The sequence below is a fragment of the Lepidochelys kempii genome, chromosome 22, assembly GCF_965140265.1.
Source record: "Lepidochelys kempii isolate rLepKem1 chromosome 22, rLepKem1.hap2, whole genome shotgun sequence".
Taxonomy (NCBI): Eukaryota; Metazoa; Chordata; order Testudines; family Cheloniidae; genus Lepidochelys; species Lepidochelys kempii.
The window spans coordinates 19763554-19788981 of record NC_133277.1 but is presented as its reverse complement, the minus strand read 5'-3'; the positions used below and the strand labels follow the sequence as shown (position 1 = coordinate 19788981).

At 46.2% G+C, this 25428-nt stretch overlaps 4 protein-coding genes across 20 annotated transcripts in view; 2 read left to right on the top strand and 2 right to left on the bottom strand.

The window, feature by feature from the left end:
- The window catches only part of C2CD2L (C2CD2 like), a 40630-nt gene extending 32136 nt beyond the window's left edge, over window positions 1-8494 (bottom strand). For 3 of the 11 annotated variants that reach the window (XM_073320648.1, XM_073320651.1, XM_073320655.1), the window contains exons 1-2: window positions 8221-8485; window positions 1957-7086 (exon numbers count right to left, since the gene is read on the bottom strand). In XM_073320648.1, coding sequence (XP_073176749.1) covers window positions 1957-2274 — 318 coding nt within the window. In that variant the 5' untranslated portion in view covers window positions 2275-7086; window positions 8221-8485. Of the gene's footprint in view, window positions 1-1956; window positions 7087-8220 lie in introns of those variants that run through there. The other 8 variants (XM_073320656.1, XM_073320649.1, XM_073320657.1 and 5 more) reach the window with 8 other exon arrangements.
- On the top strand, window positions 7976-22097 carry DPAGT1 (dolichyl-phosphate N-acetylglucosaminephosphotransferase 1). 2 transcript variants are annotated; one of them, XM_073320676.1, is made up of 10 exons: window positions 7976-8134; window positions 8682-9191; window positions 10307-10427; window positions 10671-10884; window positions 11581-11727; window positions 12066-12150; window positions 12565-12753; window positions 13842-13929; window positions 14347-14502; window positions 15093-15308. In XM_073320676.1, exons 2-10 carry the CDS (start codon window positions 9037-9039, stop codon window positions 15156-15158), a joined length of 1221 nt encoding a protein of 406 aa, XP_073176777.1. In that variant the 5' UTR covers window positions 7976-8134; window positions 8682-9036; the 3' UTR covers window positions 15159-15308. The 2 variants fall into 2 exon arrangements, 1 of the variants encoding a protein (XP_073176777.1); XR_012155896.1 differs by lacking the exon at window positions 7976-8134 and adding an exon at window positions 20525-22097 and having other exon boundaries at window positions 8146-9191; window positions 15093-15286.
- On the top strand, window positions 15814-18043 carry H2AX (H2A.X variant histone). Its single transcript, XM_073320682.1, has one exon. The coding sequence runs from the start codon at window positions 16350-16352 to the stop codon at window positions 16779-16781; it is 432 nt and encodes a 143-aa protein (XP_073176783.1). The 5' UTR covers window positions 15814-16349; the 3' UTR covers window positions 16782-18043.
- LOC140901580 (porphobilinogen deaminase-like) overlaps window positions 20494-25428 on the bottom strand; it is a 29713-nt gene continuing 24778 nt past the window's right edge. For 5 of the 6 annotated variants that reach the window (XM_073320662.1, XM_073320663.1, XM_073320665.1 and 2 more), the window contains 2 exons: window positions 21909-21995; window positions 20494-20860 (listed from right to left, as the gene is read on the bottom strand). In XM_073320662.1, the coding sequence (XP_073176763.1) occupies window positions 20687-20860; window positions 21909-21995 (261 nt within the window). In that variant the 3' untranslated portion in view covers window positions 20494-20686. The other variant, XM_073320664.1, reaches the window with a different exon arrangement.

Sequence of the window (25428 nt, the reverse complement as noted above, 5' to 3'; positions counted from 1 at the left end):
AAACATATACAAAGTCTACAGTCAGCCTCATTATCCTATCAGGAGATTGTCTTTCTGAACACTGAATTTCTGTGTTTCACTTTGCATTTGAAAAATCAATGGTATATTACTGTAATTTTATATGCAAATGAGAGATTACAAGACAAGTGTTTCTTCCTGTGCTGTACAGGATTTGCTACATTCAATATTACTGACTAACTTGCTGACATACACAAAACAGACTTGGGGGAAGGCAAGTTAATCACCTGAGATCTACATTGAAGCAAGTGAATTAACAACAGAATTACAGGGGAAAGTTACTTGGCTTTATGCTGTGGAAGATAATTATGGAAATGAGAGTTTAGGTCTCAAGGCTCCACTGATCAGGCTATACTTCCACACAGCTTTGTTATGCACTATCATTTCAAATGCAATCCGCAACAACATGGGGCTTTCCCCTTGGATAAAACATTCCCTCCCTCCCCAAAAATACACACAAATTTTATATCCATTTTCTTCTCTCATTGAGGCAGCAAAGTCCTGGATGTGACAAAGATAATAAACTTGTCAATCTCCTTTTTTGGTGTGAACATGACTTTGAACTAGCCTTCAGGGACTTTTGTCTCAGACTTTTAGAAGCCTATAGCAACCTCTTAACACTCTAGAAAGGCCAGGACGTCCACAAACCTTTCCACCACAGCAGGCAACCTCAAATACTGGACCCACTATACCTGTACTCTCTTTGGGTCCAGAATGAAAGTCATCACCTTGCAGGCACTGTGGGATGCTACATTTGTTTCCATGAGGACTCAATTAGGAATGTTCTTTTTTAGGAAATTCAATACTAAAACCTACGATAATGCAATAGTAAGGCTTAGAGATTAAAGTGAACATTGGCCAGGAAATTCAGAAGTTAAGATTACTGTGGAAGCCTTTTACTGGCAATGTCAGATAGTTTTACATTACTTAGAGTTGTGCGCTAGAAAATAGTTTTACAAAATTTACTGTTAAAACAGAAATCTCAGTATCTTTTAGAACAAAAATAGTTCATATTTAAAGTATTCTTAAAATACTTGTAGTGCTTACAACCGCAACATAGTATTAGGCTAGTGCATGAAAGGCAGAAAATAAAATTATCTAGTCTATTATCATTGTTCCAAATGAGCAAAAGGTAGAACTTAAAACCAGAAATGTTAAGGATAAAAAGTCTCATTTTAAAGTATGCTCAGGTTTAGTAATTATGGGCATTAGTGGGAAAGTAACTATTGTATGATAACACAAAAAAGTTCATTTATGCAAGTGGTCAGATGTCCCACAAGGAAGAGACTTGGCACAATGTGGGGATTTTCTGAAAGGTCTTTTCCATCTCTAACTTCCATTACCGTGATTGTGAAAACTTTACTTTCCATTTCTGGTTTCAGTGCACTTGAATTCTCATTATTAACACTGCATGACTAAGGACAAGCCAAGACCCCAGTTCCCAATGTCCCACTCTACTTGGGCTACAGAAGAGTCCCCCCCCCTTTATCATAGAATCATAGACTCTCAGGGTTGGAAGGGACCTCAGGAGGTCATCTAGTCCAACCCCCTGCTCAAAGCAGGACCAAGCCCCAATTTTTGGCCCAGATCCCTAAATGGCCCCCTCAAGGATTGTCCATTCAAAGATTATTTGGACAGGAGTCAGGGAAATCCACAGCAATTTCTGTTTTCCAGAGCACTTTAAGGTTAATCTGAGGAGGGATGAAAGCCCCTCCCTTTCATGCCACTTGCCACTTTATAGGCAACCCCGATTTTGTTCTTTGGAGGCCTATTTCACACGAGCTGGGGGAGACAGAGAATGGGGTTAACAGCAGCTATTCAAGTGACATTTCTGTGAGGTGTACAAACACCCGATCCCCTAAACGCTGACCCCATAATCCAGTTGGAGTTACTGCCCCATGCCCGGCTCCGGCCCAGCACCTCCTCCCTGCCTCTTACCCCGTGCCTGCAGGCCTGCTCGTTGAGGGCTCGCACCCAAGCTCGCTGCCAGTTCTCCCGGAAGGATCTGAAGGCGAAGAGCGAAGCAAGGAGCCCTCTGGCCCCCGCTACCGCCTCCTCGGGAGCTCCGTCCGGGGCCACCCGCAGTCTCAGTAAGGACTTCCAGATGCCTGCTTCCCTTAGAGCTCCTCCCGAGGTCTCCGGCTTTCCCCGGCCGCTCCACACGCCCCGGGAATACTGCAACAGCCAGGCCGAGACGGTGAGCAGGGAGGCGGCGAAGAGCAGCACCAGAGCCGCCCAGCCTAGCTCCAGCTCCATGGTGCTCTCTGCTCAGCAACTTCGGGGAGGCTAGTAAGGGTTTCACGGGGGTCCGGGAGGCATGATTGGGGGAGAGGAGCCGCCCAGGGCCTCACCCCGATCTCCGGCAGTTGTACGGGAGCATCTCAAGGGCCGGGGCCTGCCCAAATCTCAGTCACTACTCCCGGGATAAACACGGATTTCCAGGGAAAAGGGAGGAGGGAAGGACGCTACCGGTCTCCCTTATGATAGGCGAGGGTGGTGGCTCCCGGTCTCTCCCCAGCTCATCCACTTGCTACATTGTATCTGCTCCGCGTTCCATGCTGGCCGAGCCGCTGTTGGGCGGCTCCATATACGCTCCTTAGTTGCACTCTCCCTGAGGCTGGTTCAGGCGGAACCGAGCTTCTACCGGGGCTGCACCAACCGGGGCTGCGTGCGCAGAGCTAATGCTGACAAGGGAGCTAGGGCGCCCCGCCTCCTGCTGGGCGGACTCCTTCAAGGCGCCGCTCCGCCTCCTCCAGAGGAAATGAGAGTGCCTTGGTTTCTGCGCTCTCTCAATGACCCCACAGCGCCACAAGCCACGGAGAGCACGGATCCGGCCTCTGCTGCTGCAATAGCAGCGGGGTTTGTTTTTGTTGTTGCAAAACTGTAAACGCAGCCACTCATTCACCCTGAGGCCAAATGAGAAAGAAGCCTCGTCCCTAGCAGGCTCTTGCAGTCCCTCCAGCACGGGAAAGGCAAAGAAGGGCGGATGGGTGTCACTGTCTCAGCTGATGTGTTCGAATAATCAGGGGTTAGTACATGTAGAAGTAGATAGGCAAGGAGACGGTCCCTTCCCTCTGGGAGATTCAGATACTGGCGTGTTGGATTGCTGTAGTCATACTTGATTATCCCTGTGTTATACAGGTGGGGAAATTGAAGTGCAGAGATGGGGAACTGCTCAAATTCATACAGGTAGTGAGTGGTACTGTGGTAGTGAGAGAAATAAGATTTTATATTTATATAGTGGCTTCTATACAACAGCTCTTTAGAGTCTGATTCTCCCAAGCCTTGCATTTTGTATAGTCATTTACTGTGGATGTAAGATGCTATTGCGATGTGAGTGGAGAATTGTGATTGGGAGGCATTTTACACCCAATCAGCCATAAGTGCTTTCAGAAGATACCCGAGCGAAGATAAGCAGGACGAATATAAAGACAGCGCCACTGAAGTGCAATCACATCTGTGCTGGGTGTCATTTATCTAACATGCAAGTACAACGGGAGGAGAAATTCTGGAAAATGGCAAAACCCTGTTCTTAAAAAAGGAGACACAGGCACTGAATGTACAAGTATGTATGTGCTCAGTTTCAAGTATGGTGAGAAGCCTAAATAACTGGGGATTAGTAAATGGGATTGATTACTCATGTAATTTGAATTAAGCACATACATAAGGATAGTACATAAGGCAGTTTCCACAGTATGCATCCGATGAAGTGAGCTGTAGCTCACGCTCAAATAAATTGGTTAGTCTCTAAGGTGCCACAAGTACTCCTTTTCTTTATACATAAGGATGTGCTGGGTCAGGCTCACAGGGATAGTTTCATGGTTAGAACAGAAGGCTGAGAGTCACACCTCTGAGTTCTAATACCAATTCTACCATTGTTCACTGTGTGACCTTGGGCAAATAATTTCACTTCTCTGCACTAAGTTTCTCCATCTGTGAAACAAATTATTCTGACTTTCTTCATGGGGAGAAGAGGTGAAGGGTGAGGCTTGAATGAGTTATGTATGTTAAGCCTTTCAGATCCTCAAATAAAAGGAGTTACATAAGTACAAAGTATTATTATGTACAATATCTTCAGTGGTCTTCCAGAACAGACAAATCTTCAGGCCCAGATCCAGGTTTCCTTCTTTTCTTTATGTTTCCCACGTTGGGGGGATAGTTTGGGGAAGACTCAACCTACAAAGAATGGTTCAGGTGTGGGACTCTCCATCACATCCTCTGCAGTGATGACTAATGCAAAGATTTCATTGAGCTTCTCCTTAATGGCCTCATCTTCCTTGAGTGCTCCTTTAGTCCATCACTCATCCAAGTAGCCCCAGTGATTGTTTGGCAACGTTCCTGCTTCTGGTGTACTTAAAATATTTTTTTGCTGTTAGCTTTTGTGTCTTTTGCTAGTTGCTCTTAATTCTTTTTAGGCCTGCCTGCCTAATTACACTTGACTTGCTCGAGTTTATGCTTTCTATTTTCCTCAATAGGATCTGACTTTCAGTTTTGAAAGGGTATCTTTTTGCCTCTGTTTCTTTTACTCTTATGCTCTAATAAATTTGTTAGTCTCTATGGTGCTACAAGTACTCCTGTTCTTTTATGTAGCCATTATGGCATTTTGGGACTGCTTACTATTCATTTGAATTTGGGGTATACATTTAGTTTGAGCCTCTATTATCGTGTGTTTTTTTTAACGTTTCCATGCACCTTGCAGGCATCTCACTCTTGTGACTGTTCCTTTTAACTTCTGGTTAACTAGCTTCCTCATTTTTGTATAGTTCCCCTTTCTGAAGTTCAATGCTACTGCAGTGGGCTTCTTTGGTATTTCCCCCCTATAATGATGTTAAATTTAATTAGATAATGGTCTAGTCAGCTATATTCATCTCTTGGTCCAGATCCTGAGCTCCCCCTAGGACTAAATCAATAATTACCTCTCCCCTTGTGGGTGCCAGGACCAGCTGCTCCAAGAATGGTGTCTAGAAACTTTATTTCTGAATCCCTTCTAGGGTGACATGAACCCAGTCAATATGGGGATAGTTGAAATCCCCCATTATTATTGAGTTTTCTACTTTTAGAGCCTCTCTGATCTCCCTGAGCATTTTACAATGACCATCATCACCATCCTGGTGAGGTGGTCGGTAGTGTATTCCTACTGCTATACTCTTATTATTCAAACATGGAATTTCTATCCAGAGAGATTCTATGGTACGGTTTGATTCATTTAAGATTTTTACTATATTTGATTCTATGATTTCTTTCACATATAGTGCCACTCCCCCACCAGTATGACCTATTCTGTCATTCCCGTGTATTTTGTATCCTGGTGTTCGTGTCTCGTCGATTGTCATTATTCCACCAAGTTTCTGTGATGCATATGATATCAATATCCCCATTTAATACCAGGCACTCAAGTTCACCCATTTTAGTATTTAGACTTCTAGCATTTGTATGCAAGCACTTATAAAATCTCTCACTTTTTAGTTGCCTGCCTTCATGTGATAGAATTGAATGGGACTCTTTTTCATTTGACTGTTTCTCTTGAGTTCCTACCAGTACTTTATCAACTTCTATCCTCTCCTCTTCACTAGGATATAGAAAATCCCTGTTAACTTATCCTCCTCTGTGGGATGTCTCTGTCCGAACCGTGTGCCCCTCTACACCTGTCTCCTTTCCCTCAGCCCTTAGTTTAAAAACTTCTCTATGACCTTTTTAATTTTACATGCCAGCAATCCGGTTCTGTTTTGGTTTGGGTGGAGCACATCATTCCTGCATAGGCTCCTCCTTTCCCAAAAGATTCCCCACTTCCTAATAAACCTAATACCCTCCTACCTACTCTGTCATCTCATCCATGCATTGAGACCCTGCAGTTCTGCCTGTCTAACTGGCCCTGCACATGGATCTCTCTATCTTTTCCTATGTCACTGGTACCTACATGTACCACGATCACTGGCTCCTCCCCATCATTGTACATAAGTCTATCTAGATGTCTCAAGAGATCCGTTACCTTTGTACTTAGCAGGCAATTCACCATCCTGTTCTCCCTGTCATCACAAATCCACCTAGCTATATTTCTAATGATCGACTCCCCCGTTACTATTACCTGTTTCTTCCTAATAACTGGGATTCTTTCCCCCATCATCTGGAAGGAGGGTCCCAACTATGGGATTGTTTCCCTCTGCTCCAGTTTGATGTTCTCTTTCCCTGAAACTTTCAGCCTCCTCAGCAACACATAGGCTGTCAGACTGGGATGGTACCACTATACTGTGTCCCGGAAAGTCTCATCTATGTACCTTTTTCTCTCCCTTAGCTCCTCCAGTTCAGCCAATCAGGTCTCCAGAGATTCAGTAGCCACAAATTCCCACTTAGGAGATGCACCCAAATCATAACTGTCATTCCAGTTCAGATACTGAGAGGTGGAAAGACTGCCTTTCACCCAGCTCATAGTTGGGGTTTTTTTGGGCAGAAAGGGGTAAGCCTGTCAAATGCCCAAACCTAAATCTCTGGATTTGTGCAGTGTGTCAATATCAAATTCAGCCTCTATTACTCTTTACTACACTGAACGTTGCCTTGCCCCTGCTGCAGCTGGCTCAGTAATTCTGACAATTGCTAGAATCACAAACAAAATCCTGGAGTGTGGTCACATTGGTTGTTTTATTATTTATCCTAGTACCTAGCAGGCCTAGTCATGAACTGGGACACCACTGTGCTAGGTACTGTACAAATAAAGAAGATGCTATACGTTTTTATACACTGTCCTATAATAGGAGAAAAGGGGTCATTCAGTGACAAGAATAGTAGGTACATTTTAAACCAATGAAGGAAATACTTAATCACAAAACACGTAGTGATCCTGGTCCATTTCCCTGTAATAGGGAGTTTAATGTTACCAGAACAATCCCATGTCCCATTTGCAGGAATTTCTTGGTCCTGAAGTCATTTCTGGGACTTAATGCATGATGCACTGTCAGCGTCTCTTGAAGTTTTAATACAAAGTCATCACACAATGCTGATGTAATTGTGATGCATCATGGTCTCTTAAGGGAATGGCTTATTCTGGTGGAATGAACTCAAAGGTGGTAACTCCTAGACAGGAGTTGAAAGAATTAGCGGAGAACTGAAAATAAGTACTATATGCAATAATTTTTACTAGGGTTTTCAAAGGAGGAAGCTTTAACTCTTAGTATATTTGAAAATACCATCTTTAGTTGTCAGCATATTTATGGATTTAAAAACTTCATGATAAAAGCATAGTGTAGTTTATATAAAACACACCCCAGACTAACTACAGAATAAATTAGAGAGGAAAAAGGAATATACTAATGGGTCTTAAAGATAATACCCCACAAGTTCGTAATCCTAAACAACTTTACCCATCCAACCCTCATTTGACATATCTCCCCTATCAATCACCATCTCTCTTCTCAGGAAAGGACTAAGAAAACAGACCTATCTTGCAGAGAAACAGGTGGGTCTAAGAAAAGCCCTCCAGTTAGGCAGACAATAGGTAATACTGACTGGCAGCATGACAATAATTAAATACAAATACACTGCTGATCTCTTGCAAAAAAAACATAATTAAATATTTCTACAGTAGCTATAATAATTACTCTAGTTACCCTCTGCAGCACTACAGGATTACCCTAGCTGTTGCAATAAGAGGAAGCAACTCCTCATAATGCTACAGTACAGCAAAGAGCCACTTCATTGACTCCCACAGAGTGATCATGAAAGTCTCTTAAAAACAAACCCCTTTGGAGAAAACTAGGGACAGCTCATAAAAATGGGATTCGCAAAAAGAAAAGGAGTACTTGTGGCACCTTAGAGACTAACCAATTTATTTGAGCATGAGCTTTTGTGAGCTACAGACTAATTGGTTAGGGTTAGTCTCTAAGGTGCCACAAGTACTCCTTTTCTTTTTGCGAATACAGCTGTTACTCTGAAAAATGGGATTGAAGATCAACCCCTGTAATACTGCACCTAGCGGAGCAGAACCCTCCTCTGTATTTCATCAGCACGTCACTGACACTGAATTACCACTGGGGTCGGTGCACCTAGACTGGGTCCAATCAGAAGATGACGCGTAGTTAAAAGCAGGAGCAAGACCAAGCCAGGCACCATATGACACTTGCAGGTAACCATCTTTGATCTGGGTAATGGGAGTCCGGGCAGCCATTAGATTGCAATTAATTCACATTAACCCCCAAATTTGGCACTTACCTCGTGAAGCTGTTCTCACTGTAAACCCCAATCCAGCTGCATCCGGAGAGGCCCTGATGAACTAACTCCCAGAGCTGAGGGGGGACATTTGGATTCACCCCTTGCCCTAGATTAGGCCGAGCCAGTCTCAGCCCCCGAATGTCTACGACGGCTGAGGCAGTTCGGGTGCAGATCCACAGCTGCGCTACTCAGAATCCTAAAGTGGCGTTTAGTCGCCCTTGCCAGTATCAAAGATGGCGGTCAGGTACTCGGCCGGTTCTCTGCGAGAGCGCGTAGTGACAGGGCAGTAGTTGGTGCCTTGTTCTATAGAGTCCGACTGGAAACATCTTCAGGGCAGTGAAGATTCTGAGAGGAAAAAGCTTCCGGATTTGTTGTTTTTTTAAAGCCAGCCGGGTAAGGGAAGAAGCTCAGTATTTTAATGTGATTTTATTTTGTGGTTTTTTATTTGTATATTTTATCAGAAAGCAAAGAACTTGGATTATCCCAACCTGAAGGAGAAGATCCACCCACACCCTCCTCGGGGAAGCGCCGCACTCCTGAAGCGGGGGAGGCAATTTTTATTTACATTTTTTTTAAAGCTATGAGGATCAGTAGTCAAATTCAGAATCAGACTTGAAAGCAGCTGATCCTGGAGCTGTACACCCACATACAAACATTGGAACGTATATCTAGACACACGTACTGTAACCAGTATATAAACACATGTACACAGCGTGAGTACATTAACTTTAGCAACTGAGTGACTCTTGTGGTCAGCTTTGCTGCTGCTTCCCCGCCCCAAAAAAAGTCCTCTTGTTCCTCGAGGGTGTCTCTGATATGTGGGGGTTACCAGTGATCCCTTTGCTGATTAACTTTTGTGGTGCTCTCCTGGGGTTTGTGGCTACCCTGACACTGATCCCAGCTTTCAAGGATCATTTCATTGCTGCCAAGCTCTTCGGGATAGACTTGAACAAAACTTCTAAACAGCCCATGTAAGTAACAGCTACTGATTCGTTAAGTTTTATTGTGTGGTAATAATCATGGTAGTTACAAATTACTTGACATTTAAAAATGATAAACGCATAATCTACTGATTAAAGCATGGAAAAGGGACTTGAGCTTGATGTATGATCTTACACACATCTCTGCCTCTGTCTCTCCTTCCATTTAACTAGGATATTTCTGTACCTCATAGTGTTGTTGTGAGACCTAAGTAATTCAGTTTTAAACAATAAATTACCTTGAAATTATTTGCTGGAAGGTGCCAGAGCAATCCAAACTACGCATATTATTTATTAAGTGGTATTTGGGTCCCTCGGTTTTCTAGTAACAACATTCAGACCTGTCAGAAGTAGGTCCTCCTTTGTAAAGGATACCTCTCTCAAATCTAGCAACTGATCTCATACCACTGTGTGAAATCCTCTGCTTTATATTCAGTAGCTGGTGTGATTGTCTTATGTTTCTGTGTTGATTAATCACTTCTATCTTCCCTTTAATTTTTCTGTAAACATAAACCAATCCAGGCACCACACTGGGCTTGTGTACTCATAAACCACTACAGCGTCACACCTGCTGCTGCACAGCTGTAGTGCTTTGGTGAAGACCTACCTATGCCAATGGATTCTCTTGCTCTGGACCTCTGACCTTCCTCATATATTGTGAGAGTTAGGATCTGAAATTCTGGTTCAACCCAATCTCTGTTTATAATCTTATTTGTTTTACTGTCACTTACAAGCTGCTTGGCTAAGCAGCAGCATAGGCACTGGCATTTACCAAGAGAATTTATATTCTAATCAATAGGAGAGATTTAGTAAAAGCAGATGTATGCTATCTTGTTGGGTATGGGCTTACCTTCATTCTGGACTACTATATAATGAATTTTAAGAGGCTAAAAATGTGTTGTGAGGTTTAACAGCTTTGTTGCTGTTGGATATCAGGAGTACTGGGCTCAAAACATTGCACCGTTATAGCTGGCTATTCCCTGTGTTACGACATTCCAGTGGAGAAGCAGTGAGAATACAGGACTAGCTGTGAAGTTCTCAATACTTGGGTATAGTGATTGTTGTTTTAAACCTCTTTCTCTTCCCCCCCCCCCCATGTGTTTCAGTCCTGAATCCCAAGGTGTGATCAGTGGGGCTGTGTTCTTGATCATCCTTTTCTGCTTTATTCCTGTGCCGTTTCTGAGCTGTTTTGTAGAGGAGCAGTGCAAGGCATTTCCACACCATGAGGTAAGTGTCTCCCTCCATGATGCTCTTTAAAGCCTGTATTGCTCTCCACCAAGAGGTCCTGCAAGTCTCAGTGAGGATAGCTTGTGTGTAGTTAAGACTTGGAGTGAAATACTCGTATTTTGTTGGGGGTCTTCAAATGTATCATATTTCAAAGCCAAATGTGATGTCCTGTGGCATATGAAAAGGAGGACTGGGTGGCTATGTATCTAATAACCATGGTCATGTCCCCACTCTGTTTTTCAGTTTGTGGAGTTCATTGGCTCCCTTCTTGCCATCTGCTGCATGATCTTCCTGGGCTTTGCGGATGATGTTCTGAACCTGCGCTGGCGGCACAAGCTGCTACTTCCTACCATGGCCTCCCTTCCTCTGCTTATGGTTTACTTCACTAACTTTGGGAACACAACTATTGTGGTACCCAAGCCCTTCCGGGTGGTGTTGGGGATGCACTTGGACCTGGGTGAGTGACGGAGCACAAGAAGATCATCAGCTTAACACTAGCCACAAGGATGAAGTGAGCTGTAGCTCACAAAAGCTTATGCTCAAATAAATTTGTTAGTCTCTAAGGTGCCACAAGTCCTCCTTTTCTTTTTAAGGGTAAAAAGGCGATCCAAAGCCAAAGTTCCTGAGGGTGGCAGGTGGCAATATGTGCACAGTTGTGGGTTTCCTCTCAATGCAGATCATTATTTGGAACATAGATTTTGATACCAGAGAACAGGGTTGATAGTCTTATCAAGTTATTAGTTCAGCAATTTATCATATTCTCAGCTTTGCCCAGAGAAGCACTCAACACTTTTACAGGATCAGGCCCTAAATTCATGGAGTGCCAAATGCTTTTGGTGCTTAAATGTGAATGGCAAATTGATTGAAGTGCAGAACTAGGAATCTGAAGGCGTGGATTCTGTTCCCAGTGTTGTCACTGACTTGTTTTTGTGACCTCTGCCCCATCCTCTGTCTTTTTCCATATCTGTGCTTGGTGCGTGTGTGTGTGTGTATGTAATACCAACTTCTTGTGAGCAGGAGATGTTTATTAAACTGTTGTGAAATGTGCTGTGATCATTCATTAAGGCAAAGAGGTACATACTACTAAATTGAATCTAGGACCCCCCCCTTTAAAACTTGGGTGTGAAGGCCCTTCTCTCTGTCTCATCTGCAGGTATCCTGTACTATGTGTACATGGGCATGCTAGCAGTGTTTTGCACCAACGCCATCAATATTCTTGCTGGAATTAATGGGCTTGAGGCAGGACAGTCTCTGGTGATAGCTGCTTCCATCATCACATTCAATGTTGTTGAATTAAATGGTAAGGAAAATGTATGCGTCTTTTGGGGGTTCTGAATCAGGGAAAAGATCCAAGGGAGCTAGGTGCCTGTACTTGGAAATGTTTGATGTCTAGAAAGATGAGCAGATCTTCAGATGAGGATAATGCTTATGTACCAAGTGGGGCCATGACACCCATTTTGTATCTGGTCCAGTGTATTAGTGTAACCCTCTTGAAGACTCTCGTGAGATACCTTCTTAACAGGCACTGTATACAAATCTAAAATGGACAGATCCACACTCTGGACATACTTCTGGACCACTGTGGCTGATGCTACATTGTCAGTAATTTTGTTCTCTCTCTCTCTCTCTTTTCTACAGGAGATTATAGAGATGACCACATTTTTTCTCTCTACTTCATGATTCCCTTTTTCTTTACTACTCTGGGGCTGCTTTACCACAACTGGTAAGAGACTACATGAAATAAAGAAATGTTCATAGTATTATAAGGCTCCCTCCCCCTTATACTTAGAGGAGACAAGTAATTTAACAATTCACAAGCTCTCAGAAATAGAACAATGGACTGCTGATCTCTATATTCTGGCTGGAGCACAAAGATTCTGGTGCGTTGATCCATTGGAAGACTTTGACTGCACCAGAGAACTGCACAATAACAGGGACTTCTGACTCGAGGTTCTATGGTTTGATCACAAGACTATCTGTCCTCCAATCCCCTACACACTAATAATCTCTCCAGCAAATAACTCAGGCACTAGATTTAAAATCTTGCAGTAAGATTGTGAATGCCAGACTTTCCTACACTTGATCTTTAACACTAATACTATGCCCCATCCCCATTTTTTATGTCTGTGGGTTGCAGGTATCCATCCAGCGTGTTTGTAGGTGACACCTTCTGCTATTTTGCTGGTATGACGTTTGCTGTGGTGGGGATCCTTGGGCACTTCAGTAAGACAATGCTTCTCTTCTTCATCCCACAAGTGCTCAACTTCCTCTACTCTTTGCCTCAGCTCTTCCACATCATTCCTTGTCCCCGTCATCGGCTGCCCAGGTAAGAAGTGTGTAAGTGACTGTGAGATGCAATGTATTTGGAACAAGGAGATGCCTTTGGCTCTGGCTTGTTTTGGGTCTGAAGTGGGGGTGGGGATGTCTGCAGATTTCCCTAAAGGATAAAATATATGCCTCATCTGCTGTGGCTGAAGGAGGGAATGAGAAGTGAAATGTAGACCTTATTCATCACCTAGGGACAAGGGCATTTAACAGGACTGTGTGGGGAATTTCACTTGGTAACAACTACCCTCTTCTTGCCCAAGGACAAGAGAAAACTGTGGACCTAGAACGATTATGGATGCTATGATTTTATGGTTTCCAGTGTTTTTCCACAACATTTAAACTTAACAAAAAATTCTAACCTTTCCTGTTGCAAACAGCTGGGTGTAAAGAGAGGAGCTGCTGCCCTGTAAATTCAGCCCAGCAGAAAACTGCCTCCTGCCAAACAGCAATAGTAATGTCCTTCCTACTGGTTCCCAGAAGGTAGAAACTGCAGAGTCCTGATGGGGCACTGTAGTACTAGCATGGCTTAATGCGGACCAAGTTTATGTCTGTGATGCAAAATCAACCTTGCTGGAGGATCTAGTTTAAATGCACCGGTCCCTAATAGCTTGGGTAAAGGTTTGTAGACTGAGTTATCACCATGTTAACAAATAATCTTGTTAACCCTGTAAAGACCAGAGCTGTAATGCTGTTCCTTAACAATGTTACAAAATGGTTGTTCCTAACCGCACAGGTCACATTGAAGTGTTTATACCATCCCTGAGGTGCTGTTATCAGAAGATCCTGAGGGTTCGAGGGGGGGTGGGGCGGAAGAGAGTGTGTGGGTGTGTTTCTACTTTGAGAATGTTGTGGCAATTGAAATACAACCAACTAACCCCCTCTTACCACCACCCCAAAAATTCTCCTGCCCCTGCCTTCTTTGAGTGGCTACACACCTGAGACTCCTAACATTACTGGGACTATTACATGCATAGGATTACTCCAGCTGTTTCCACCATTCACTTTTTAAACAACCCCGTCTCTTTTATAGAGAGATTAAGCTGCCTCTTTGCTGCAATTGGACTAATATTTCAGTGTTCTTTTCAGGCTCAATCCTGATACAGGGAAGCTGGAGATGAGCTACTCCAAATTCAGAACCAAAAGTCTTTCAGCACTGGGAAAGTATATTCTAAAGGTAACCTGAGAAAGACAAGTAAAATTTGTCTTCCGCTAGCAGCCATACACTTGGGAATTGGTGGCAGTGCAAAACTCCCTCCCCACCCCATGCCTCTGGGCACCTGGAGTCAAGTCCTGAGTAAAAGGAAACAAGTTCAGTATACTCTCATCCCAATCTCTGGTGGACACTTGTCCACATTACTAAAACCTTGCAAAACGAAGCATGACTAGCAGTGATTGCCAGGGGCCTGATCTGTCTTTCCATTGATTTCACTGAGTTTTGGATCAGAACTTAGGAGTGGAACAACAGAGGGCATTGTTGGCAAGGTGTTGTGGAAGAAACTTTCAATACATCTTCGTGCACCATACAAAGCTCTAAGCAGTAAACAACTAATGCATCTAATTAAATGGTGCTTAACACACTTCTCTTCCCCAGGTATCAGAGACCTTACATATAGTGGATGTGAGACAGGAATTGGATGAAGATGAAGAATACACAGAGTGCAATAACATGACACTCATTAACTTTGTTATAAAGCTTATTGGACCAGCTCCAGAGCAAACGCTCACTGTCCTGCTGCTGCTTATCCAGGTCAGGCAAACACTCCCTCAGGGAGGAGGACATACTCCGCAGTGGATAGATCCACACTAAAATTCTCAGGCGTTGGGAACATTTGATTCCACTCCTGTACTTATCTTTACTTCTTCCCTTCTATCACACCAACTAGCTTGCTATTGCCTGGGTTGATCCTCACCTCCCTAGGGAAGCCAAGGCTCTGCTATAAAGAACTATACTGCTAGGGAGGTGGTGGAATCTCCATTCTTAGAGGTTTTTAAGGCCCAGCTTGATAAAACTCTGGCTGGGATGATTTAGTTGGGGTTGGTCCTGCTTTGACCAGGGGGTTGGATTAGATGACATCCTGAGGTCTCTTCCAAACCCTAATCTTCTATGATTCTATCCTCCTCAGAGAGAATAATCTTGCCCAGTCTTCTCATTTCCACCCCACCTCCCTTGTAAGTAAAGACATGGAAATATTTTAAATTAACTTCTGTGTTACTTACGAAGGATGGTCATATGCAGAAGTACCAGTAAGCTGATACAGGGACCTCATCTTCATACCACTCGGTAAAGCGTTTAGCACAGCTAGATTCCAATTCTCTTCCTTGTTTTTCCCTCTGTAGGTAGGGGGCAGTACCATTGCATTTTTGATCCGGTACCAGCTAGTACGCTTGTTCTATGATGTTTGACTGAGCTGCCGGGGTAAGGGAAATGCCAGCACCTCCTGATGATCCACCTTTTACTTTCTGTGGTTCCCCTCCAAATGGCTGCAGTGATCCCGCTTTGTCTCTGTGAATCACAAGACCCCTTTCCAGATGTGAGTAAAGACTCTTACACTGGCCTCTCTGCTGAATTTTTTTTGTCCTGTGCTTTGGTTGCGCACAGAAGTAATTTGTCTGATACTCGTGTTAATGTCCCATGAGCATCACGGGCCTGTAGACATATTAGCATTACTGGGAATAACCAGCGCAAGGAAGATTTGCAAATATGACTTGAATCTTTTGTCTAGGGAGCTGGGAAAGGAGCCGGGGAGGAAGGCACCCCTGCCCTTCCTTGCCCCTAATATATTTTTGTTTTCTCATTCAAATGATTTATTATTGAGATACAGTATGTTTCCCCTAGCATCCTGCTTTACATAATTACTGTCTCTCCATTGCCATCACTTTGCTCGCAGGGCAGGTACACCAACAGTTCCAGCCACTGACCACTCTGCAGGCTCTGAGGGGAAGGCTGAATGGGGGAATGAATTTACCAGCTGGCATTCAAGCCCTGGTCTCACTGTCCCTGCTGCCCAAGCTCTGCCTTTAGCTAGGAGCAGGGGCAAGGGGGGGGGGGGGGGGGGGGAGGACCTGTTCACAGGGCAGACAAAGAGCGTGGGCGTGTTCACCCTGGGGGAAGGCTGGTCTCCGCACCGGGCACTTCAACAGAGAAGGGCTAAGGCTGCTACTACCCAGCCTGGGGAGAAAGGGCTGGGGAAGCAACGAGAAAGAGGCTCCTGTGTTCCGTTATTGGCGCTTTGGCCTCTGTGCCTCTTTTGAATTTGGCGCCCTGCCTTCTGATTGGCTTATTTTAGCAGCCAATAAACGCGTAAAACTTTGCCGGCTCGTGAGGCTAACCAATCCAGGGGAGCCATTCGTCTGGGCTGCCCACCAATGGCAGAGCGCAGCGTCACTGGGCAGGGGGCTGGGTCTGGCTCTCCGCCGAAGACTATAGACACATATATCTTTTTGTAATAGAAAGCGAGTGGGTGAAGGGTCGGCTCAAGACGAGCGCGCTTCGCCTCGCCACCAGGCAGCAGTTCCGGCTCTGGCGCTAGAGCCTGGGCGTAGCTCTGTGAGCGGGCCGCTGAGCCGCGTGCTTCGCTCCCACTTTCACGCGCCATGTCCGGCCGCGGTAAGAGCGGCGGCAAGGCCCGGGCTAAGGCTAAATCTCGCTCGTCCCGCGCGGGCCTGCAGTTCCCCGTGGGGCGCGTGCACCGGCTGCTGCGGCGCGGTCACTACGCGGAGCGGGTGGGCGCGGGCGCCCCGGTGTACCTGGCCGCCGTGCTCGAGTACCTGACGGCGGAGATCCTAGAGTTGGCGGGCAACGCGGCGCGGGATAACAAGAAGACGCGCATTATCCCGCGGCACCTGCAGCTCGCGGTGCGCAACGACGAAGAGCTCAACAAGCTGCTGGGCGGGGTCACCATCGCGCAGGGCGGGGTCCTGCCCAACATCCAGGCCGTGCTGCTGCCCAAGAAGGCGGGCGGCGGCGGAGCCGGGCCGGCCAAGAGCGGCAAGAAGGGCAGCAGCCAGCAGTCCCAGGAGTACTAGGGCCGGCCACGCGCCGCCGGCGGAGACTCACCCCCCCACCCCCCAAGGCCCTTTTCAGGGCCGCCCCCAGGGCTCAGCCGTAGGAGCTGCGGATCCGTAGGCTGCTCGAGCCCTCAGCGGGCTCCTGGGCGGGGAGAGCGCGAGCCCCCCCGCGCCTCAAGCGGGGTTGAAGGACTCAGGCTTTCCCGCCCTCGCACGGCGCTGGGGGGTGGGGGGGAGGAGAATTAGAGGCGTAACAGCCGCGGCGTGGAAGACTCCCTTGGGTGCGAGTGGGGAAGCTGCGTGGGGGCCTCCCGCCCGGCGGCCCCTTGTACGAATCGCGAGGAGCCCCGGCTTAGGCTCCCTACCGCTGCGCACGTGCCTGGGGCAGCGCATAGCTCCAGCTTTAACAGTAAACTCAGCTGCTACCCCGAACCCCATTGTTCTGCCCCTTCCGGTGAAGCTGCTGTGTGCAAAGCCCGAGTGGCAGAGGAGGCTGCCGCGGGGTCTCTTTTGCTCTGCAAAGGCATGGTCCACCCCGATACCCATTTGACTCCTGCCTACCTGAGCTGTTTCAACATTAGCAATGCAAAGACTCGTGCAAGCGGTATCCACGTTTACAGGTTGAAGTGTTGCCCCCTGAGCTTTGCTGCTCCTGGATCCTTTAAGTAACTTCATATGGTACCGACAGAGGACTGGGAAAAAAAAACATCAGAATGCAGCTGTAGAACTAACTGCACCACTGTATGAATTGCCTGAAAAGTGTTTTTTTTTAGGAGTTCCTTTTTGCTGTTTAATTACCTGTTTTAACTGCTCTGAAAAATTGTATATCTACATATCTTGTTTTTAAGACAGAGGGCATCTTTTGCATCAGATCATGCACAACAATCCAAAACATTGTAAACTAACAAGCTCTCAGCCTCTTGAGTGGAAGAAGGCTGTCACTTATATCAGCAGTTGTGTGACTTTATTGATGTGCTGTACAATTTTGTCTGCAATGTTACAACTATTTACTAGTTTGATTCTGCAGTGACACTATACTTTGTTTGACCTGTTTCAATAGACAGCATCTGCAACCAGAAGCTCAGTACAGCCACTGCAGGATCAAACCAGAGAAAATTCTAGGCTTTGTACAAACTTGTAGTTAACGAAACAGCAACCATTTCTCTTTCAGCTGTGTCCTTTCACTGGACACTGCTAAATCTGTTGTTGTAGCCTTTGTAACTTCCTGTACATCCCAGAAAATGTAGAAATTGTGTAATAAAATACGGGGTGACCTGCTATTTCTGTAGCATATTCTATGCACGGGTGGTTCAGTGGTCAGAAATTGTGTTAATATGTACATGCCTAAAGAAAAATAAGGCTTTAAATGGGTATGGAAACAATTCCTTTCATAAGTGAAGTACAGTTAATGGATGTTGCATACATACTGAAACAACCTGTTGTTTCATTTACAAAACACCATATTTGCATTTTACAATTTAAAAGATTTCTAGAAGACACTAGTAGTGGCTTGTAAGATGAAGGAGATGAATCACTAGTTGAAATGCATATTCTACTAATGTAAAAGGAACAGGCTATTGAGTTTGAAAGGATTAGAGTGTAAGGGCAAGGGTGGGTAAACTTCAGGCCTGCTGGCTGTTTTAATTCAGCCCTCCAGCTCTTGCTGGGGAGCAGGGCCTGGGGCAGCGGTGGGCAAACTATGGCCCACAAACCACATCCAGCCCCTGAGACTGTCCTGCCCAGCCTTTAAGCTCCCCACTGGGGAGGCTAGCCCCCAACCCCTCCCCTGCTGTCCCACCCTTCCCCTGCAGCCTCAGCTTGCTGTGTCACCAGTGCTGTGGGTGACAGGGCTGTGAGCCATGGGCCTGCCCTGGTGCTCTAGATGGTGTGGCTGGCTCTGGCTGGGCAGTGCAGGTGCCAGTCCTGGTGCTCTGAGTGGCATGGTAAGGGGGAGCGGAGGGGTTGGATAAGGGGCAATCAGGGAGCAGAGAGTGGTTGGATGGGGCAGAAGTGGGGGGAGGGTCCACAGAACAGAAAGGGGGGGGGGTTGGATGAGCATAGGGGGCCTGTCAGGGTGTGGGAGGCACAACCTACCCTACCTGGCCCTCCATACAGTTTCAGAACCCCTGATGTGGCCCTCAGGCCAAAAAGTTTGCCCATGCCTGGTGTGGGGCTTGCCCTGTGCTGGTGTTCAAGCAGGGGCAAAGGGGGTTCTGCTGTGCACTGCCCTGTCCAGAGGTGCTGCCCCTGCAGCTCCCCATTGGCCAGGAACTGTGTCCAATGGGAGCTGCAGGGGCAGTGCCTGTGGACAGGGCAGTGCACAGCAGAACTGCCTGGCCACACTTCTACGTTGGAGCTGGAGTGGGGACATACTACTGCTTCAAGGAGCTGCTTGAGGTAAGTACTGCCTGAAGCGTGCACACCTGAGCCAAGCCCCTGCCCCAACCCTGATCCCCTTCCTACCTTACAAATCCCTCAGTCCCAGCCCAGAGCACCCTACTACACCCAAACTCCCTCATCCCCAACCCAGAGCTCTCCTCCACTCCGTCCCCAGCACTCCAGCCCCTTCCCACACCCTGAACTCATTTCTGACCACAACCCTAGGCAGAGCCTTCACACCCCCACCCTAATTTTGTGAGCATTCATGGCCTGCCATACAATTTCCATTACCCATATGTGGCCCTCAGGCCAAAAAGTTTGCCCACCCCCCTGTAAGGGAACAGGTCTTATTTCAAACCTATTTTAAAAAGTCTAAGTTGATACTAACGAACTTTCCTTACACTATGTTGCACCTGTAGACACCTGTGCCTGGTTATGGTTAATTCAATCTGGCAATGAATATGCTAATGGTTTTTTAAATAAGTTCAATTAGTATTGATTTATATGGCAGTGAATAAACATTTGTCCAAGCATCATCCATAACAGATGCCTTACGAGCAGAAACATTGGTGGTTCTGTTTAAATATAAGTACAATGGTGGTCATCAAGGGCCTTATTTGGCACCTAGTAATCAGTTGCCAGTTATTGAAAGGCTCAGGATGAAGCCCAAAGGAGGTATGTGTACGATGGACTACACTCCAGGAGGAGATCGATCTAAGTTACGCAGCTTCAGCTACATGAATAATGTAGCTGAAGTTGACGTGCTTGGATCTACTTACCACCGGGTCCACACTGTGCTAGGTCTCCTGTTAACTCCCCTTGCACTTCTCATTCAGGTGGAGTACAGGAGTTGAGCAATCTGAAGTTAATGTAGTGGGTCTTCACTAGACCCGCTAAATTGATGACAAATGCACTGATTACCACACACTGATCCCTGGTAAGTATAGGACAAGCCCTCAGATAAAGGGCACCCTATGTCCCTTACCATTTTAGCATTATTTCTTGTATTGAATATCAGAGGGTAGCCATGTTCATCTGTAACCACAAAAACAACGAGTCCAGTAGCACCTTAAAGACTTAACAGATTTAATAATAAAATAATGCCTGCATCTGTAATTTTCACTCCATGCATCTGAAGAAGTGGGTTTTTTACCCATGAAAGCTTATGCACAAATAAATCTGTTAGTCTGTAAAGTGCCACCAGACTCCTTGTTGTTTCTTGTATTGAATTATTCTTGTTACTGTATTCAAAATAGCTTGCTTATAGTTTTGGGGTAAACAAGTTGCTGAAACAAACCACCCAACTGCAAACTGGACTGTATCCTCTGAACAGGCATAACTACTCAAAATACAGAGTTTAATATTTTAAGTTTTATTTTCAGATCCACAAGTAAAGGAAAATGGGATGTAAGTGTAAAATAAGAGACTCCGCCTAAGGAAGGATGACAGTGCAGCAGCCAAGTCCATGTTTTTTTCTGTCAAACTTCTGACCATGCAGGAATCATGCCAACTGCAAGAGCTGCTGCTGCGTGGGAATGATGTGTCTATCGGGCATCATTGAGCTGCCTTGCAACACTGAGGATACGCTTAGCACCCTTGCTCAGCAGTAAGCTGGCTAGTTCGACACCCAGGTTTTCTGCAGCCTCTTGAGCATGACGAGGAATCTTCTTGGCTGTGATGCCAACATACTGTGTATCATCATTGGGTCCTTCTTGATTCTAAAAATAAAAAAAAAGGTACTGAATGTGAAACAGCAGGGAAACCTGGGTGTTAAACAGTAGGTTTCCATATACATTTTTGTAAGCCTTATCAGAGAACATTGTAAAGAAGATGTCATAAAAATAAAGGGAAGGCTAACCACCTTCCTGTATACAGTGCTATAAAATCCCTCCTGGCCAGAGACAAAACCCTTTCACCTGTAAAGGGTTAAGAAGCTAAGATAACCTTGCTGCAAAATGACCAATGAGGAGACAAGATACTTTCAAGTCGGGAGGGGGGGATACAAACCGTCTGTCTGTCTGGGTAATGCTTTTGCCGGGAACAGATCAGGAATTCAGTCTCAGAACTTCTTTTAGTTAGTAAGTAATCTAGCTAGAAATGTGTTAGATTTCCTTTTGCTTAATGGCTGGTAAAATAAGCTGTGCTGGATGGAATGTATATTCCTGTTTGTGTGTCTTTTTGTAACTTAAGGTTTTGCCGAGAGGGATTCTCTATGTTTTGAATCTGATTACCCTGTAAGATATTTACCATCCTGATTTTACAGAGGTGATTCTTTTTTTTTCTTTAATTAAAATTCTTTTAAGAAGCTGATTGATTTTTCATTGTTCTTAAGATCCAAGTATTTGGGTCTGTGTTCATCTGTACAAATTGGTGAGGATTTTTATCAAGCCTTCCGCAGGATAGGGAGTGTAGGGCTTGGGGCGATATTTTGGGGGAAGACGTCTCCCAAGTGGGCTCTTTCCCTGTATTTGTTTAAAACACGCTTGGTGGTGGCAGCATAGGGTTCAAGGCAAAGACAAGGCAAAGTTTGTACCTTGGGGAAGTTTTTAACCTAAGCTGGTAAGAATAAGCTTACAGAGTCTTTCATACAGGTCCCCACATCTGTACCCTAGAGTTCAGAGTGGGGAAGGAACCTTGACAGAAGACTAAAGATTTTAAGGACTGGACTGAAGGAAATATGTTAAAAGGCCTGTTTTTGTCTTTTTCATTTGACTTGAAATTTGAAGGTTAAAACCAACTGAAATTAAGAGGCATTTATTTATTTACCTGCTGTGGATAATTAACACCAGTCTGCATAGTGTCCTTCAGGCTATCTGATCCATCCAAGCTGTAAACAGCTCCTGTCAAATACAACTGGGCAAAACACAATAAAGGTATATGGCATCTCTGATGACCAACCCAACCATCCCCTTTTTAAAAATTAAGATTTCTGGTCTGAGGAGGAAACTAATAAGAATTGGGGAAACCATTCTGCCATTGACTCCCATGTGCCGTTGGACAAATTGCTTCCTTTCTGGCTCAGTATAGGCTTACAGGTGTAGTTTGAGGCTTACCAAGATCCTATGATTAAAGGGGCTAGTCATGTCACATTATTGATCATCATGGGAGAGCAATCTGTGTGCTTTAGGAAAGGTATAGGCACAAGCATGGATGTAACCCAACTGTTACATTCCTTAATGGGCCGAAAAGGGTTGCTGTTCTGTCATGGGAAGCTTGCAAGCATGTTGCCTCCACAACCCTCCTTGCCCAAGAGGTAGGAGACAAGGACCATTTGTTTGAAACCACGGTTTCTTCTTAGAGTGCTTGTTCATGGAGATTCCAGTCAGGTGTGTGTGCATGCACATGCACAGTAGCTGGAAGATTCTTCCCTAGCAGCAGCCGACGGGTCAGCCTGGGAGCCCCCGGCGTCGCGCTTTCATGGCACCCAACATAGAGCCCTGCCGACCCGCCACCCCCTCAGTTCCTTCTTACGGCCAGTCACAGTAACTGTAACTTCCCTTGCTCTTGCTCCGGCAAGTGACCTAGCAGTTCGATTCCTGTTGTACTCACCTTGTTTATTCAGATACTGTGGTGTAGTTTCGTATAGTTAGTTGTAAGTTTCATTTATGGGGGTTCCCCCCCCACCCCACCCGTTTCCCTCCTTTATTTGTTGCCTCTGGGGCATGCTGCGATCCCCAGGCTTCAAGACCTGCAAGGACTGCATGAAGTGCATGCCAAAAAGTGACTCCCACACCTCCTGTTTACAGTGTCTGGGCGAGAGTCTCCACAAAGACTGCTCTAAAACCTGTCAGGAATTCTGACCAAAAACCCTGAAAGAAAGAGAGCAGCAGCTTAAAATCCTCTTCACGGAGGCAGCTTTTCGACCGCAGTTGGACCCCAGTGCCGGGGATCCCACCACCAGCACATCATCTTCAGCACAAAGCGCGCCGGCGCCCTCTTCAAGAGACCAGGTGCTGAAGAAAGACACGGCCAAGGACTCTAGGCACCGTCATGGAGCGTCTTGGGAACGCTCCAGCCTTTGGCACCGGTCCCAATCGCCGGTGCAGAAGAAGAGGAGGATCAAAAGCAGCCAACCTCCTTTCCCTAGATCCAGAGACCAGCCATCAGTGGCACCAAATGCAATGAACAGCGGTACTTTGTTCCCTCCAAGGGCTACGAACATCTACACACTCACTCACAACCTGACTCTGGTGGTGGACGCTGCTAGCCAGCAAGAGAGGCAGAGTTTCCAGGGCCCTTCCCCCAAGAATAGGGATGCAAAAAACTGACCCATTCAGCCAGAAGATTTACGCCACAGGGGGACTGCAACTCCACATTTCCAACCAACAGGCCATTGTCAGCAGGTACGCCTACAATACTTGCTCAATGACGGCTAAGTTTAGGGTTACCTCCCTTGGACTCCTGAGCTGAATTCTCAGCTTTGGTTGAGGAAGGGAGATTGATCTCCAGGGCAGAGTTGGGGCATTCCCCAGATAGACCTATTCTTCATGCAACACAACAGGAAGTGCCAGCAGTTCTGCTTCTTCCAGAACCACAACCCAGGCTCCAGAGCGGACATGTTCCTCCTCCACTGGGGATGTTGTCTCCTGTATGCCTTTCCGCCTATACCACTGGGTCACAGGGTGCTCCTTAAGATCTGGAGGGAACAAGCTCAGGTTATATTGATGGCTCCAGTATGGGACCAACAGCACTGATACACATCTCTCCTAGACATGTCCGTGGAAGCTCTGATCACCCTGCCGCTCTTCCCGGACCTTCTGCCACAAGATCACGGCCGTCTTCAACATCCGAGCCTCGACTCGCTTCACCTCACAGCATGGAAGCTCTATGTTTGAACCCAATGGAGCTTTCCTGTTCCGACCAGGTTAGACAAGTCCTCCTTGGCAGTAGAAAACCCTCTACGAGAGCCACCTACCTTGCCAAGTGGAAGAGATTTTTAATCTGATCGGCACAGCGCCATTCGTCTCCGACGCTGGCCCCAGTGCCGCTTATTCTGGACTGCCTCCTCCATCTGAAGCAGCAGGGGCTTCCGTTGTCATCGATAAGAGTGCACTTAGCCACCATCTCAGCCTTTCACCCGAACAAGGAGGGCCGCTCTGTGTTTGCTAACCCTATGGTCAGCTGCGTTTTAAAAGGGCTCAACAGGCTATACCCTAACATCCGACAGCCTGTCCCTACCTAGGACCCCAACCTGGTCCTTTCTAGGCTAATGGGACCGCCCTTTGAGCCCTTGGCAACGTGCTCCCTCCTCTCTCTCTCTCTCACACAAGGTGGCATTCCTGGTGGCTAGGAGGGTGTCTGAACTCAGAGCCCTAACCTCAGAGCCCCCTTATACTGTGTTCTATAAGGAAAAGGTGTAGCTCAGACCTCATCCTGGTTTCCTCCCGAACACTGTGTTACAGTTTCACATCAACCAGGACATCTTTCTCCCAGTATTCTACCCTGAGCCACATTCCAGCAGCAGGGAGCAGAGACTACACACTCTGGATGTCCGCAGCATGCTAGCCTTTTACATAGAGAGAATGAAAGCATCCAGAAAATCGGTCTAGTTATTTGTGGCAGTGGCGGATAAAATAAAAGGACTGCCTGTATCTTCACAACGCATTTTGTCATGGATAGCGTCCTGTATTCATGATTGCTACAACTTGAGAGGGGTTCCTGCACCCCCAATCAGTGTGCACTCCACCAGGGCACAGGCTTCATCAATAGCATTCCTGGTGAAGGTCCCCACTCAGGAAATATGCAGAGCAGCGACATGGTCCTCTATCTACACTTCCACCACACACTATGTGATTTCTCAGTAGGCCAGAGACTATGCGGTCTTCGGACGAGCAGTGCTCCAATCAGTGGACGACTCCAACCTCGCCTCCTGAACTTGGGCTTGAGAGCCACCTGATTGGAATCAACATGAACAAGCATTCAAAAAAGAAGAAAAAAAGAGTTACTCACTTTCTCGTAACTGTTGTTCTTCGAGATGTGTTGTTCATGTCCATTCCAATACCCACCCTCCTTCCCCTCTGTCAGAGTAGCTGGCAAGGAGGAACTGAGGGGGTGGCAGGTCGGCAGGGTTCTATATTGGGCACCATGAAGGCGCAACTCCAGGGGGTGCCCTGGCTGACCCTACAATTGCTGCTAGGGGAAAATCTTCCGGCTACCGTGCACGCATACACCTGGTTGGAATGGACATGAACAACACATCTCGAGAAACAACAGTTACGAGAAGGTGAGTAAACTTTTTTTCTGCATGACAGCAACCTGTATTTCAGTCAGGCTTCCTTTCTGCAGG